Source organism: Pseudorasbora parva, chromosome 1 (genome assembly GCF_024679245.1).
Source record: "Pseudorasbora parva isolate DD20220531a chromosome 1, ASM2467924v1, whole genome shotgun sequence".
Taxonomy (NCBI): domain Eukaryota; kingdom Metazoa; phylum Chordata; class Actinopteri; order Cypriniformes; family Gobionidae; genus Pseudorasbora; species Pseudorasbora parva.
Genome location: NC_090172.1, coordinates 36,674,412 through 36,687,353, shown reverse-complemented (window position 1 = coordinate 36,687,353; position 12,942 = coordinate 36,674,412). Strand labels below are relative to the sequence as shown.

The 12,942-nt window shown below is 39.6% G+C and overlaps 1 protein-coding gene across 3 annotated transcripts in view; it reads left to right on the top strand.

Moving 5' to 3' along the window:
* Nucleotides 1-12,942, top strand: part of cep89 (centrosomal protein 89) — a 137,092-nt gene that overhangs the window by 32,046 nt on the left and 92,104 nt on the right. For 2 of the 3 annotated variants that reach the window (XM_067439805.1, XM_067439818.1), the window contains exons 8-9: nt 1,278-1,391; nt 10,077-10,265. In XM_067439805.1, coding sequence (XP_067295906.1) covers nt 1,278-1,391; nt 10,077-10,265 — 303 coding nt within the window. The remainder of the gene's footprint in view (nt 1-1,277; nt 1,392-10,076; nt 10,266-12,942) is intronic. The other variant, XM_067439813.1, reaches the window with a different exon arrangement.

The following is a 12,942-nucleotide window of genomic DNA, read 5'->3' as shown; positions in this document are numbered from 1 at the left end:
AACTTTACATTTGCTTACTATTAAGTTCAGAATCGATTTTAAAGTTGCAGTATTTGTGTACATGGCTTGACCTGGTGTTGCACCAAAATACATAAGTGAACTTCTGATTCCTTACACTCCCCAAAGAACTTCTTGTAATTAGCTTCTTTTGACTGTCCCATGTTCTCGATGTAAAATTAAGAGCCTTCTCTCCTTGCAGCACCTAAACTTTCAACAGTCTCCCCTATAATGTGAGGTCTGCTCCTTCATTAGCCAGCTTTAAATCGGCTCTTAGAGGTCCCGTTCTTCGCTATTCCATCTTTCAAACTTTAGTTAGTGTGTAATGTTGCTGTTAGAGCATAAATAATACCTGTAAAATTATAAAGCTCAAGGTTCAATGCCAAGCGAGATATTTTTTTTAACAGAAGTTCCCTTTCAAAGCCTACAGCGAACGGCTGGTTTGGACTACACCCCTGCACTTTCTTCAGGAATGACGTCACTAGAACCGTTTGTTGACTAACCCTCCGCCCAAAAGTACACGCAAAATAGGGGGCGTGATCTTGTTGCTCTCCCACGCATAGCTCCCACGTGGAGAAGAGCGCACATTCAGCGCTTGCATCTCCCCGTTATGGTAAGAGGCGGGACCTTTCCTTCCCAAAGTGCGCTAAGCTGCTGTCCAATCACAACACAGGAAGCACTGGCCCAATCAGAACTCGTTACGTTTTTCTGAAGGAAGGACCTCATAGAACAAGAAAATCATCAGGCCAGAGCAGGGCATTTTTAGGACAGAGCAAACAGCGCTGTACAGATAAGTAAATTGTGTGAAAAATACTGTGTTTTTACACGTGAAACATGAACTCATGTTATATTGCAGACTGTAAACATAATCAAAGCTTCGAAAACACGCAAAGAACGGGACCTTTAAATCTCATCTGTTCTCTCTGGCTTTTGATTAGATCAATATTGGTAGATTTAATAGATCTAATATGTTTATATTGTTTTCTGAAGGGCACTGAAGACTTGACTATTGAAAATTCAGCTTTGCCATCACAGAAAAAAGTAACATTTTAAAAATATAAAAGTTATTTTAAATTGTACGGTCTTTACTGTATTTTTAATCAAATGAATGTACCCTTTGTGAACAAAAGTGACTTCTTTAAAAAACGTATGATCTCAAACTTTTGAATGATAGTGTATGTAGAATTTGTTTTTTATTTAGATTATGGTCCACCTACATTTACTGTAAGAAAAATGTATTTACTTATTCACTTGCATTTTTTTCATATTGTTCTTATCAGAGCTTAATGATGATTGGAGCTCTCAGTCTCACAGATCACTGAATACTTCGAAAAGGAAGACCTCACGGATAAAGACGAGTCCACTGAGAGGGAAAGAGAGAGACATCAGTCCAGGTGAGGGGCTTGAACTATACTCTTTGACATCTGACATTTCCTGCTCTTTTCTCCTTCTAATTATTAATTTTGCTGCTAAAATCTCCTTAATCATGTTAAAGTTACTGGAACGCATGGCCCGAATTGGCTTGTTGCTTAAATTCAGTGTTTAATAAATGATTCAGCCCTGGTTTCACAGACATTGCTTAGATTAAACCAGAGTTAGGCCTTAGTTCAATTAGGACATTTAAGTAGCTTTATAAACATGCCCTAGAAGAAAACTTAACTGGTGTGCACCTTGAGACAAAACAATGGATCTGACATATTTGAAGATATGTCAGTGCAAGTTGCTTTCAGTTGAAACAGCTCAAACATGCATTTTAGTCTGGGACTAGGCTTAAAGCAGGGTATCCGCGGGGTCTTGAAAAGTCTTAAAAGGTGATAAATCAATTTTGGGAAAATTAAGACCCTTATAAAGTATTAAAAAGTCTTATCACGGCTTTATAAAGTCTTAAATTTTGAAAGTATTTTGTTCGAGCTTTGTCAAAAGAGTTTGACTACAAAAAGTATTTATGAATATATTTATTTTCATCCCCATAAGTATTAAAAAACAACGGGGCGCTCAGTCTGAGATCGGCTCGGAGCGCGCGCGGCAGAGGTGGAAATTAGCACCCGCCACCTGCCAAATGCGGCTGATTTAGAGTTGTGGCGGGTAAACTCGCTTCACCTACCGAGCTGTTTCACCTCTTTGTAAACTTTGTTCAATGCATGCGAGCAGGGCCGTTTCTAGCCTTTCTGGCACCCTAGGCGAGATTCATATGTTGCACCCCCCCCCCCCCCCCCTTTTTTTTTTTTTTAAACTAGGCCTACAACTTATTAAGTAAATATGACTTCCTTATTTCATGGGCATATTGTACATGCATTAATCGAATAATGTAGCTAGGTTTATTATCACTGAGATCACAGATGTTGGGGGGTTCGGGGGCATGCTCCCCCGAGAAAATTTTGATTTCTATGATCTACATGTGTGTATTTTAAGATGTTCTGAAAGCCAAAAAATTAGATAACAATAGCTTGAAAACCATGTCACTCGGCGCCGCTGCGGATTGAAGAACACAGTGACACAAAGACTAAAAGACGGGACGAAGCCGTAGCCGAAGCCTCGCGCCAGTTTCATATGTTTTAAAGGTTAATCACATAATTTTTTAGGGGGGGCTGATGCATAAGTTCATAACTTAACAGCACTAAACAGCTATCTCTGATGTAAAAAAATAAATTATTCAAATTAACTGCTATAATGTTCTGCACCTGAAATGAGCATGGCGTGTGGTCCTTCCAGTGCTAATATTCAGTGTATTGTTTTGCTCAACGTTATGATAGAGCGACCAGCTTAGTAGAGAACAAGTAACCAAGTAGGCTAACATACCTGTATATTTCGCTTTCTTTTTATATATTTCCTCTTTTTTCTATTTACAATACTGAGCCCCTGATGGCTTTGACCTTTTCATGATGATGAAACTAAAGCACGCTGTAACGAGTAGAAATATAGTGTGGCCCCTTTAAGAGTTGCGCACGCTCCCTGCAAACGAAGTCTGCATTTTGTGTATGTGCGCACTGAGTTCCCATGTGTGGGGATTATTTTCTCTTTTCTGTTGCTAACAGTCAGTTATTTTGTTTTATTAAGTAATGCTGTGGACGGAAAGGGAGTTTGTGATGAGAGTTCGGCGGCGAATAAAGTGCGATCTGTTTGATGTTAATTGCCTCCATGTTTGCATCCACTCCAGTTAAAAAAAATTCACTCTGACACAAGCGTTACAACGCCACGAATGACGATGTTCCCTGCCGTCCTCTACATGATCTCATTTCATTACAGCAGCGCCACTATCACCATGGCGACTTCACTCCAATAATCGCAACTAATCATAATGCCTTGAAATAGCAAAAGTACGAAATATTAATAATAAAATATATATGAAATAACTAAAAAATCTTGTTGGGGCGGGGGCTCACTGGCGCCCCCCAGCTGTTGGCGCCCTAGGCGACCGCCTAGTTTGCCTATGCCCAGAAACGGCACTGCATGCGAGTGCTGCCGTATGTGCGCATATAACCAGTCGTTTTCTCCGTCATCACTCGCGTGAAGACGCGCTGTGAGACTCGCGCGCGCTGAGAGAAGATCTGACGCTGTGCATCATCCGAGAGCGCGCACTCGTCTCACAGCGCGCAAATATTGAGTTCTCTTTCAAGTCTTGCGGTTAAAACGGACAAACTCACACAAGAAGTATGTCAACATGTCCATCTTGATGAGTATCCTAGCAGACAGTCTGAATATGCCTTAATAGAAAGACGAGCATATCCCTGCATCAGGTCTTAAAGGCGCAGTAGCCTTTACTGCTGCCGGAGTGATGTCCTTATATTTAGTTTGACATTAAACAATGCTCTTGATTGAATAGCTTTTGTAAGTTTAATAAGGATTAATCTTTCATATAAACAGTTAAATATGCAGTTATTTTACATTTGATTACTTTATTCAATCCTTTCTGCAGGCCAGTAGGCCTGTGCATTATTATTTAATGTACACATGAGTGAGGTCGAGTTAAACATTTTAGTTTGAATTTTTTTTTTCTTCGGTTTTCGGCTTTGGTTTCTTCTTTTTTGGTTTCGGCCAAGAATTGTGATTTCGGTGCATCCCTACTGACAATGTTCTGCTCAGTATGTTGTCAACACGCTTCAAAGATGCCAGAGCGAATAGTTTCATTCATGGGACTAAAAACCATAAAACTGGAAGCCATAAAAGACCACAAATCATCGTGAAAATGTCAGTATTTCATTGAGACTTGAGATTAAATAAACTGCTTAAGTATTGTAGAGCTTGTAGTATTAATTTTCACATGCAGTTACACATTGTCAGTTAAAAACAAAAAAGTGGCTGGTAAAAATATTGAGTGGAAGACTTTGAAAAAAGTTAATTTCCATCCCTGGCGAGCGCTGTCTACGGGTGACGTCATGTATTTTGCTAAATGTGCAGTTAGGTAATGTGTCGCCCTCCATACGTCGCGAAACAGATATGCAATATAAACGATACAAAACTGGCCTACGATGGAGATTTTAAGTCTACATTCGACTACAACTGTTTATTAAAGGTTTGTTGCCGATTAGAACTTGGTGCGATGAGGTCTTAAAATATTTTGAGAAGGTCTTTAAAAAGTCTTAAAAAGGTCTTGAAATTAACTTAAGGATTCCTGCATATACCCTGTAAAGGGATTGTTCACCCAAAAATGAAAATTAGCCCATTTTACTCACAGTCAAGCCATCCTAGGTGTATTACAGAGTGATATTAAAGGTGCTGTATGTAAGTTTTTCACATTAGTAAAGCATAAAAATACAATAATATCGTAAAACTTCAAATAATAGCCGAGTTCCAAATAGACGCCTGTCTCTTTAAACGCCTGGTGTGATGACAGGTTTGGGTAAATAAAGGTCGGCCTCAAATAGTTTTTTAGATATTGTAATCTGCTTTTTTAAACATAGATCATCTGTTCTATGTCTTGATTAGATTTCGACTCATCACTATGGCAACATAACAAAGAGGTTAACAAACTTTCTTTTAGTCTTCAGTTTTTCTTAATTCTCTCAATACCACCATGGAGACAAAAGGAAGAAAAACTTTCAGGAGAAGCAGCGGCAAGATATTTCTCGGTTGATCCAAAAAGAGTGCAAGAGGGCCACCTTATCCATTGTTTCAAAGAGGGAGAGCCGTGCGCATCTGGGTGGGAACTGTTAGTGCAAGCAAGGCAGGCAGAATCAGCGGAGGCCGGAGAGGGAGAAGTGGAGGAGAGCGACGAGGAGGAGGAATTCGGCAATAAATTTGTAATTGAGGATCGCGGGGATGATGATAGTGATCAATAGAGTAATTTTCTATCACATGATTGCAGTTGTTTTACAGGGTAGCTGGCTTCATTCTTTCTTGTTGATGTGTTTTGGGCAACAAGTTCATATGCTCGATGGATTTTAGCTGTAACTTATATGTTTCTGCCCATTGCTGTCACATTGTTTCGTTTTTTGTGGTGCCAATAATCTAACTGTGCGTTCACACTAGGGATGTCAATTTTCACAAATTCCCATGATCGATCATCGTTTAAATTAACGATCAATTAATCGATTAATCGTTAACCATAATACTGAAATATGCGTCTACAGCAGTGGCTTATAGCCGACAGGATGTGCAATTCTGCTCAAAATGCATGTTCCTCACCAAATGAATGAGAAGGATTTTTTTTTATCTAAACAAAGGGCTATGGGATTGTAAAATTAGTCGATGTTATTTATAATTTAATTAAATTACTTATTTGATAACCAAATATAACCCGTAGGCCTAATACAACACGAATGCCGCCTCAGATCTGTTATTCAGAATGTGTGGACGCACTTCCAAGAACAACATGCTGAAACGTCACCTAAACCCAATTAATTCAAAACGATTTATTAAAATATTGTTTTCATTAATGTTATGTAATGTGACAGTCCCAATCATAGTTATTATTAGTCGCGCGTTGCTGTTTGAACTGCGCGAGCTGAAGCAGATGCGCTGGATCAACACTGGTAAGTTACACTGAGCTTGCTAGCACGTTATTTAACTCAACAAAAAGCTTCCTATATGAGATTAATCAGATTTATATAAAGTTAACAAAATATTACAAATTATATATCTTCACAAAATGATGCGAATGCACAAGTGAACTTGAATTGAGTTGCTGATATTCATATGCAGAATGGGAGACGCGCTCTTCCTGGAACAATGCTCTGAACACGGCACCTAAACCCAATGACTTTACAACCATTTATTAAAATAGTGTTCTCATTTCTGTTATATAATATGACTGTCCCAATCATCGTTATTATGCATTGCTCTGTATGCGCTAAAGCCGAAGCACTGAATGAAAACCTAGCCATCCCTGACTGAAGACAATTGCTAGTGCGTTTTACTAAAAGAAACGCATCCTATATGATTGATCACATATATAACGTTACAAAATACATTTAATATTAAAAATTACTTCAGCACAATCTGATGCGAATGCACAAGTGAACTTGAACTAAGTTACATGCGCGAGTCAGAGTGCGTGACTCATGTTGTGCACGCGCTCTTCCTGGATCAACGTAATGAAACACACGGCAAATAAACCCAAATACTTAACAATCACAATGTTTTATTACAATAGTGTTTTCATTAATGTTGTGTAATATGACAGTGCCAATCCTAGTCATTATTGTTGGAGCTGAAGCTGATTACCGCCACGCTTTGACTACCGCGCTCGCCTCTAACGTTAATTATTAAACAAATGCATCCTTATGAGATAATCAGCTATAGGCCTGCACAAAATAAACACAATATTACAACTTACATTTGCCCAAAACAAAAGGCTGCGAATGCACATGCAAACTTGCAGTCATGATGAAGGTGTAGGTAACTCCAGCTGTAAAATGGTCCTAAACAGAACTCGGGCACACTCGCATCATTTTTCCTCCCGTTTCGCGGTTGAGCCGCACGCACGCGCATGACCCTGCTTAATCGATGATCGATAAGCCTTATCGATCAAATGTCTTATCGACAATTAATCGATCATCGATTAATCGTTGACATCCCTAGTTCACACCGCCGGCGGCGAGAGCGGCAAGGTGGCCGGAAGTCATTCATTTTCAATGGGAGCCGGGCGGTGAGCTCCGGTGAGAGCGGCGGGGCGCGTCTTGGACGATTTGGGCATCGAGGAGAGTTGAAATCAGCTCAACTTTATGGTAATGAGCTATGACGCGGTTCGGCAGCAACCAGTCAGAATGTAGAAGTGCTCCGCTTGAGAGAAATCCAGAGAACGCAGGCCTGTAAAGGTTGTTTCCGACGCCATTAGTTCCTAAGCAAAATGTAAGAGAAGTTGATCATTGCTGTGCGGGTTTCCCTATCATTTATGACAAGATCATTCATAGTGATGTGTAATTTGTTAAGAAGTCGCGGAACACTATTTTACAGGGGCCAGAACACTCGTTTTTCAGCGAGTATGCAATTTATTCTTACTTTCACATTTAAACGATTTCAGGAGGTTCATTTATACCCTACTTGTGGTCAGTCTATCCATCAAAATGCTTGTTTGATTTGCGGCCTCTTTAAATACAGTTTAAAAAAGAAAAAAACATTCAATCTATGTCAGAGCGGCAGCACATCCACAAAGCTTTCTACAGCGTCGTTGGCAGGGCGGCAAGAGCGAATTTTGACGCTCTCGTCGGCGGCGGTGTGAACGCACGGTAAGACATTTCTTACATTAAATGATTTGTTAAACACATTCAAATTAATTATAAATAAAACGGAATATAATGTGGTAACCTCCTACTGAACTCCCACTGAATCAATCTCCTAAAAAAAACAAAAAAAACACAGGCTCCAGTTGGACTCGGGCCGAGATTTTTGATAAGCTGTCGGACAAAACCACACTACGAAAAGCATTAAACAAGGCTTCATATGGCACTGCCTGGTGCTGGGGAATACAAGCAACTTTCGTTTGCTTTCCTCCACCAGTCAGGAGCTTGCACTACTCCTGTATTGTAATACCGCATAGCTTATTTTACTATGCTGCTTCTTTCCTATTGCTTCATTTTGCAAAATATGTCTGTGTCGGCACGGTTGCATGTGTTGACGCGCCCCGTAAGTTAAAGGGGTACTTCAGCACTGGGAAGAGGAATCTGTATTTAAAGTGGGTCATCAATGTAGTAGAAATGTGAAATTATTTTTGAATTTGGTGCCTTCTAGACTGAGAAAAGACAGAAAATGTATTTTTGTCTCAGGAGGATGAAAGACTACAATTCCCAGAATGCTTCGCTGCCCTGTGAGGCCACTCCCAAATCCACCTACTGGATTACTGTGACTGAGTTGGAGTAGACACTACAATTAAAAACTGAACGTGTCCGTTCAATATAAAGAGTGAGTCACCGCGCGAGTGTCAGCACTGAGCACTAACTGTAGGAGTGAGATAAATGAGCTGATGAGCTCTCGTGATGAGAGCTGAGGTAATCGCGACTACACTCGCGGCATACATTCACAACGCGAGTTCAGTCTGGCGTGTTTCAGTTCATGCCTTTGCAAGCTTAACTTTCATAGAAATTAATTTGAGACGTTAAAAGACTTACATTGCTCACCATAGCTCCGTTTAAATGAGTGTCTGTAACTGCGAGCTGAGCTCTGAGTGTTATCTCTCCATCCCGCATGCGCGGGTTCAAAACATGCGGAAATGGCTCCCTCTGCTAGCTGTAGTGTTTAGTCTTTGGCCAAACATTCCTCCTATGATGCAAATATCATCAATTTGTATCATAGGAGGAATTTTTCCAGAAAAATAAAATGCATAAATCTCTTGTCTCAGGGGGTTATGAGGGGGGAAAGCACAATCATTTGAATATACTCCAGGGTTTCTACTGATACAAAGCCATATGCTAATCACTGAAGTAACCCTTTAACAAATAGCCTACAGTTTTTTACCATGCAGCAAACAAACAAATGTGTAAAAAAAAAAAAAAAAAAAAAAAAAAACCTTTAAACCATTAATCTGATAGTGTTAATCAGTCAAAATTCTTAATAACTGTTAACGGTTATTAAACGTTCAATATGAGCACCCCTATCGGTGAATTATCCCTTTAAGTATTGTCTGTGAAACTGGCGGTAACTGTATTGAACCAGACTCATCTCAATAGTTTGGACATGTTTGAAAAATGACAGGTAAAGACTAGAGCACAAAAGACTAATGAAAGAAGATCTAGATCTCATTAGATATGCAAATTATTTAACTATAATAAGCTTGCTTGTTTCTAATGTATTGTTTATGCTGCTTATTTTCATGAAGATATAGGATCACACAGTGTGGATTTTTTTTATTCAGTGCTAATGTGATTAGGCTGACATTAAGTTCAGCTACCGCTAATAGAATAAATGTATTGCATAATCTCAACAGACTATATAGCGGCAGACTCATGAAAGTGTTTTTGGACAGATTGTCATACACACTATATGGCTTTAAACAGATTGTCATACACACTATATGGCTTTAAACAGATTGTCATACACACTATATGGCTTTAAACAGATTGTCATACACACTATATGGTTGTACTATTTTCATGTCAAGTGGAATAATTAGGCTATAGTCAGTCTCAGAAAGAAAATCTGTCTCATCTTCACATAATCCTGTCTTCGCTTTCCTTTTTCTTCCGTCACGTTTTCATTTCTTTGTCTATTGCAGGGGTCCCCAAACTAGGTCCTGAAGGGGCCACTGTCCCGCAGAGTTTAGCGGCAACCCCAATCAAACACACCTGAAACAGCTAATCAATGTCTTTATAGGACCTAGTAAGACATTGATTAGCTGTTTCAGGTGTGCTTGATTGGTTGGAGCTAAACTCTGCAGGACAGCGGCCCTCCAGGACTGAGTCTGGGGACCCCTGGTCTATCCTGTCAATCTCCCCTCTGTCCTGTCTTTGCATTTTGTGCTGTTTTTGGTGGTGTGCTACATTTGTGCTGTGTTGTATTGTATTGCTATCTTGGTTTATACTTTGCTTTTTGTCTGTCATATTCTTATGTAATGTATTTGCATTTCTGTGCTGTGCTTTATTTTTTTTTGTGAATTTGCCGTGTTTTTCCCTGCGCTATGTGCTGTGTTTGGCTGTGTGGTGCAGAGACCAGTGAAGTGTTGCCCAGTTCACTAGAGGTGCAGCAAGCGCTTGTAAAGGAGCTGAGGGAACAGACTCAAATTCTGGCTCAGGAGAAGGAGACACTGGAGAAGAGATGTTTACAACAGAGTCAGCACATAGAGCATCTCCGTCAGGAGCTCTGCCACTCTCACACAGAGAGAGGAAACTCCACAGGTGCCTCCTCACTTGCTGCTTCACATCCTACTGCGATCACTGGGGGATATCCATCATTAAAGGGGTAGTTCCTCCAAAAATGAAAAATTCTGTCATCATTTACTTACCCTGTTTTTGCTTCAAAACGATGTGAGTTTCTCTCTTCTGTGGAACAAGAAGTGACATTTAATAATATTTCAGTATAATGTTTTAAAGTGAATGAGGACTGGGGCTAGCCTGACAAGCCAGACCCACCCTAGCGGCAGCAAATTTAATCTGCCCGCAAGTGTCGTCTAGCAACTCTCAATACCCTTCTGAGCTGTATTCCCCTAACTCTTGCCGGACCAATCACATTGTGTATAGAGTCGGTGGGCGGGGCCATAATGACGATGGCTGAGTTGCGTTTGCGTGCTTCTAGTTAACACAGAAACTGGCGAACTGCGGTCTTTCGAATCAGCTTTGACTGCGATTCTGGAAGACTTGGAGTTAAGCTTTTCTCTGAGAAAAGAACAAAGAATGGCACTGAAGTCATTCTTAAAAAGGGAAGATGTGTTCGGAGTTTAGCTGAATGTTTAATGTATCAACAAGCTCTGTTTCACCTTCGTTGCTCTGGTTGGTTGTAGCGCTATCCTATCGTGTGCAGAGGGAGTTTGAAAGACAACCGTTTATCCCGCCCCTCGGATTGAGCCCTGTCTATGGTGAGTTTCCAGACCAAACATCTTGATGTGGGTCTGGCTTGTCAGACTAGTTCTTTGTTCTTTTCTCAGAGAAAAGCTCAACTCCAATTCTTCCGTTCACCAGTTTCTGTGTTTACTAGAAGCACACAAGCGCAACTTGGCTGTCATTTTGTTAAGCCCCGCCCACCGACTCTATACACAATGTGATTGGCCCGACCAGAGTTTGGCTTTTACAGAGTTGCTAGACGACACTCGCGGCAGATTAGATTTGCTGCCGATAGGGTGTGTCTAGATTTCTAGGCTAGACTGGGGCTAGAAACTTACAGGACCTGACACTAACAAAGAGTAGCACGGGATGTGATTTGATAGTAGAGTGCGGTTGCAGTAAGACACTCATTTGTGTGCAGGTTGCTGGGAGAATAAAATGAATCGAGACAAGAACAACTGAAATAAAAATGAAAGAAATTTACAGCCGCAAGCATGGTTGCTCTAGACATCGTCAAAGTATTCTATAAAACATGTTTTTGCATTTATGAGCAATGTAGCCCATCCCAAATATATCTGTTGATTTCTTGAATCCAATAGCCAAACAGATGTGTTTAATTTAGGATCTTACCGATCAGAGCACTTTAGTTTTTGTTCAGTGCTGAATTCTGCAAGCTTGAGAATCCTTTCATTATAACAAACAAAGTAGACACGATGTGCTGTGTAGCCTGCTTCATTGATTATAATAATATATTGAATTTTGTGAGATTGTGATTAATTGAAATGAGTTACAGCTTTTTTGTGATTTTAAAGAGAACGCTCTTTGCGCTTTTATGTCAAATCACGCATACAGTAACCAATGCTTGCTTTCCTTTTAATATTAACAGTGATTTGTGAATGTAGATGCTTCAATAACAAATCATTTATCGGGAGTGTTTATGCTGGGATGTGTAGGTTGCGGCTTGGTGACATGTTACTTAAAAATATTTAATATAAATGTAATTTACTGAAAAAATGTATTTATACCTATACCTGTTGGCTTTGGCAGGCAGGAGTGGGACAAGACATAAATGTTGTGGGTGGGATCGGGAGAAGGTAATATATTTGTGGTGGGAGCGGGACAGAATCCCGCTGGACTGAAAAATCCATCCCACACAGGACTCTACTAACTGGGGGTCTAAAAATCACATTTTTTGTATGATCTCAGAAGGATATAAAAATCTTATAGACCATTTTAATGAGGGTTTTATGAAATGTATACGGTGCTTTTGTGTCCTTTTTGAAACTTGAAAGTTCCGGTCCCCATTCATTGTACAGTAAGAGTGACTTGCACAGTCTTCAAACATTCTCAAACATGCAGGTTTTGGAATAGCATGAGAAGTAAATGATGACGGAATTTAAAGTTTTTGGGTTAACTATCCCTTTTAGCAACCTACTGTGACTCTAAAATGCAAATGCAGATTGGCATTAATCTTGAACATATGCCTATTTGAAGGTATTTTAAGCAGCATCTTAAATTGTACATTGTACAATGAAGCTGAGCTGTAAAGAACCTTAAATAAGCCATTTTAATGAGGGTAAAGTTTGGTGTGTTTTGACTTTTGCTCTCTTCTTATTTGGTGTCCCCTTTATAAGGTACAACATTCTAATTCATTTGGTCGGTAACCCCCTCCACCAGTAACCAAAACAAACAATTCTTGTTTGTATAATGAATTTATAATACCGGTAGATAATCTTTTAAGGTCTGTTCACACCAAGGACAATAACTATAAAGATAAAGATATAGTTCTAAAAATAATTCTCAACATTAATGAACAGCAGAGTTCATACCACAGCTATAACGATAACGATATAGAGAAACAATATCGTTGGAATAATTTTCAAAAAGATTTTGTCCACCTGATGAATGATAAAAACATTGACAGCCAATCAAAATCCAACTAGCTTTTAAAGCAGCAGACAGGCACACACTTAAACATGATATTGTCCACTGGTGTAGACGTTATTATAGTTATCTTTATAGTTCTCATTCTTGT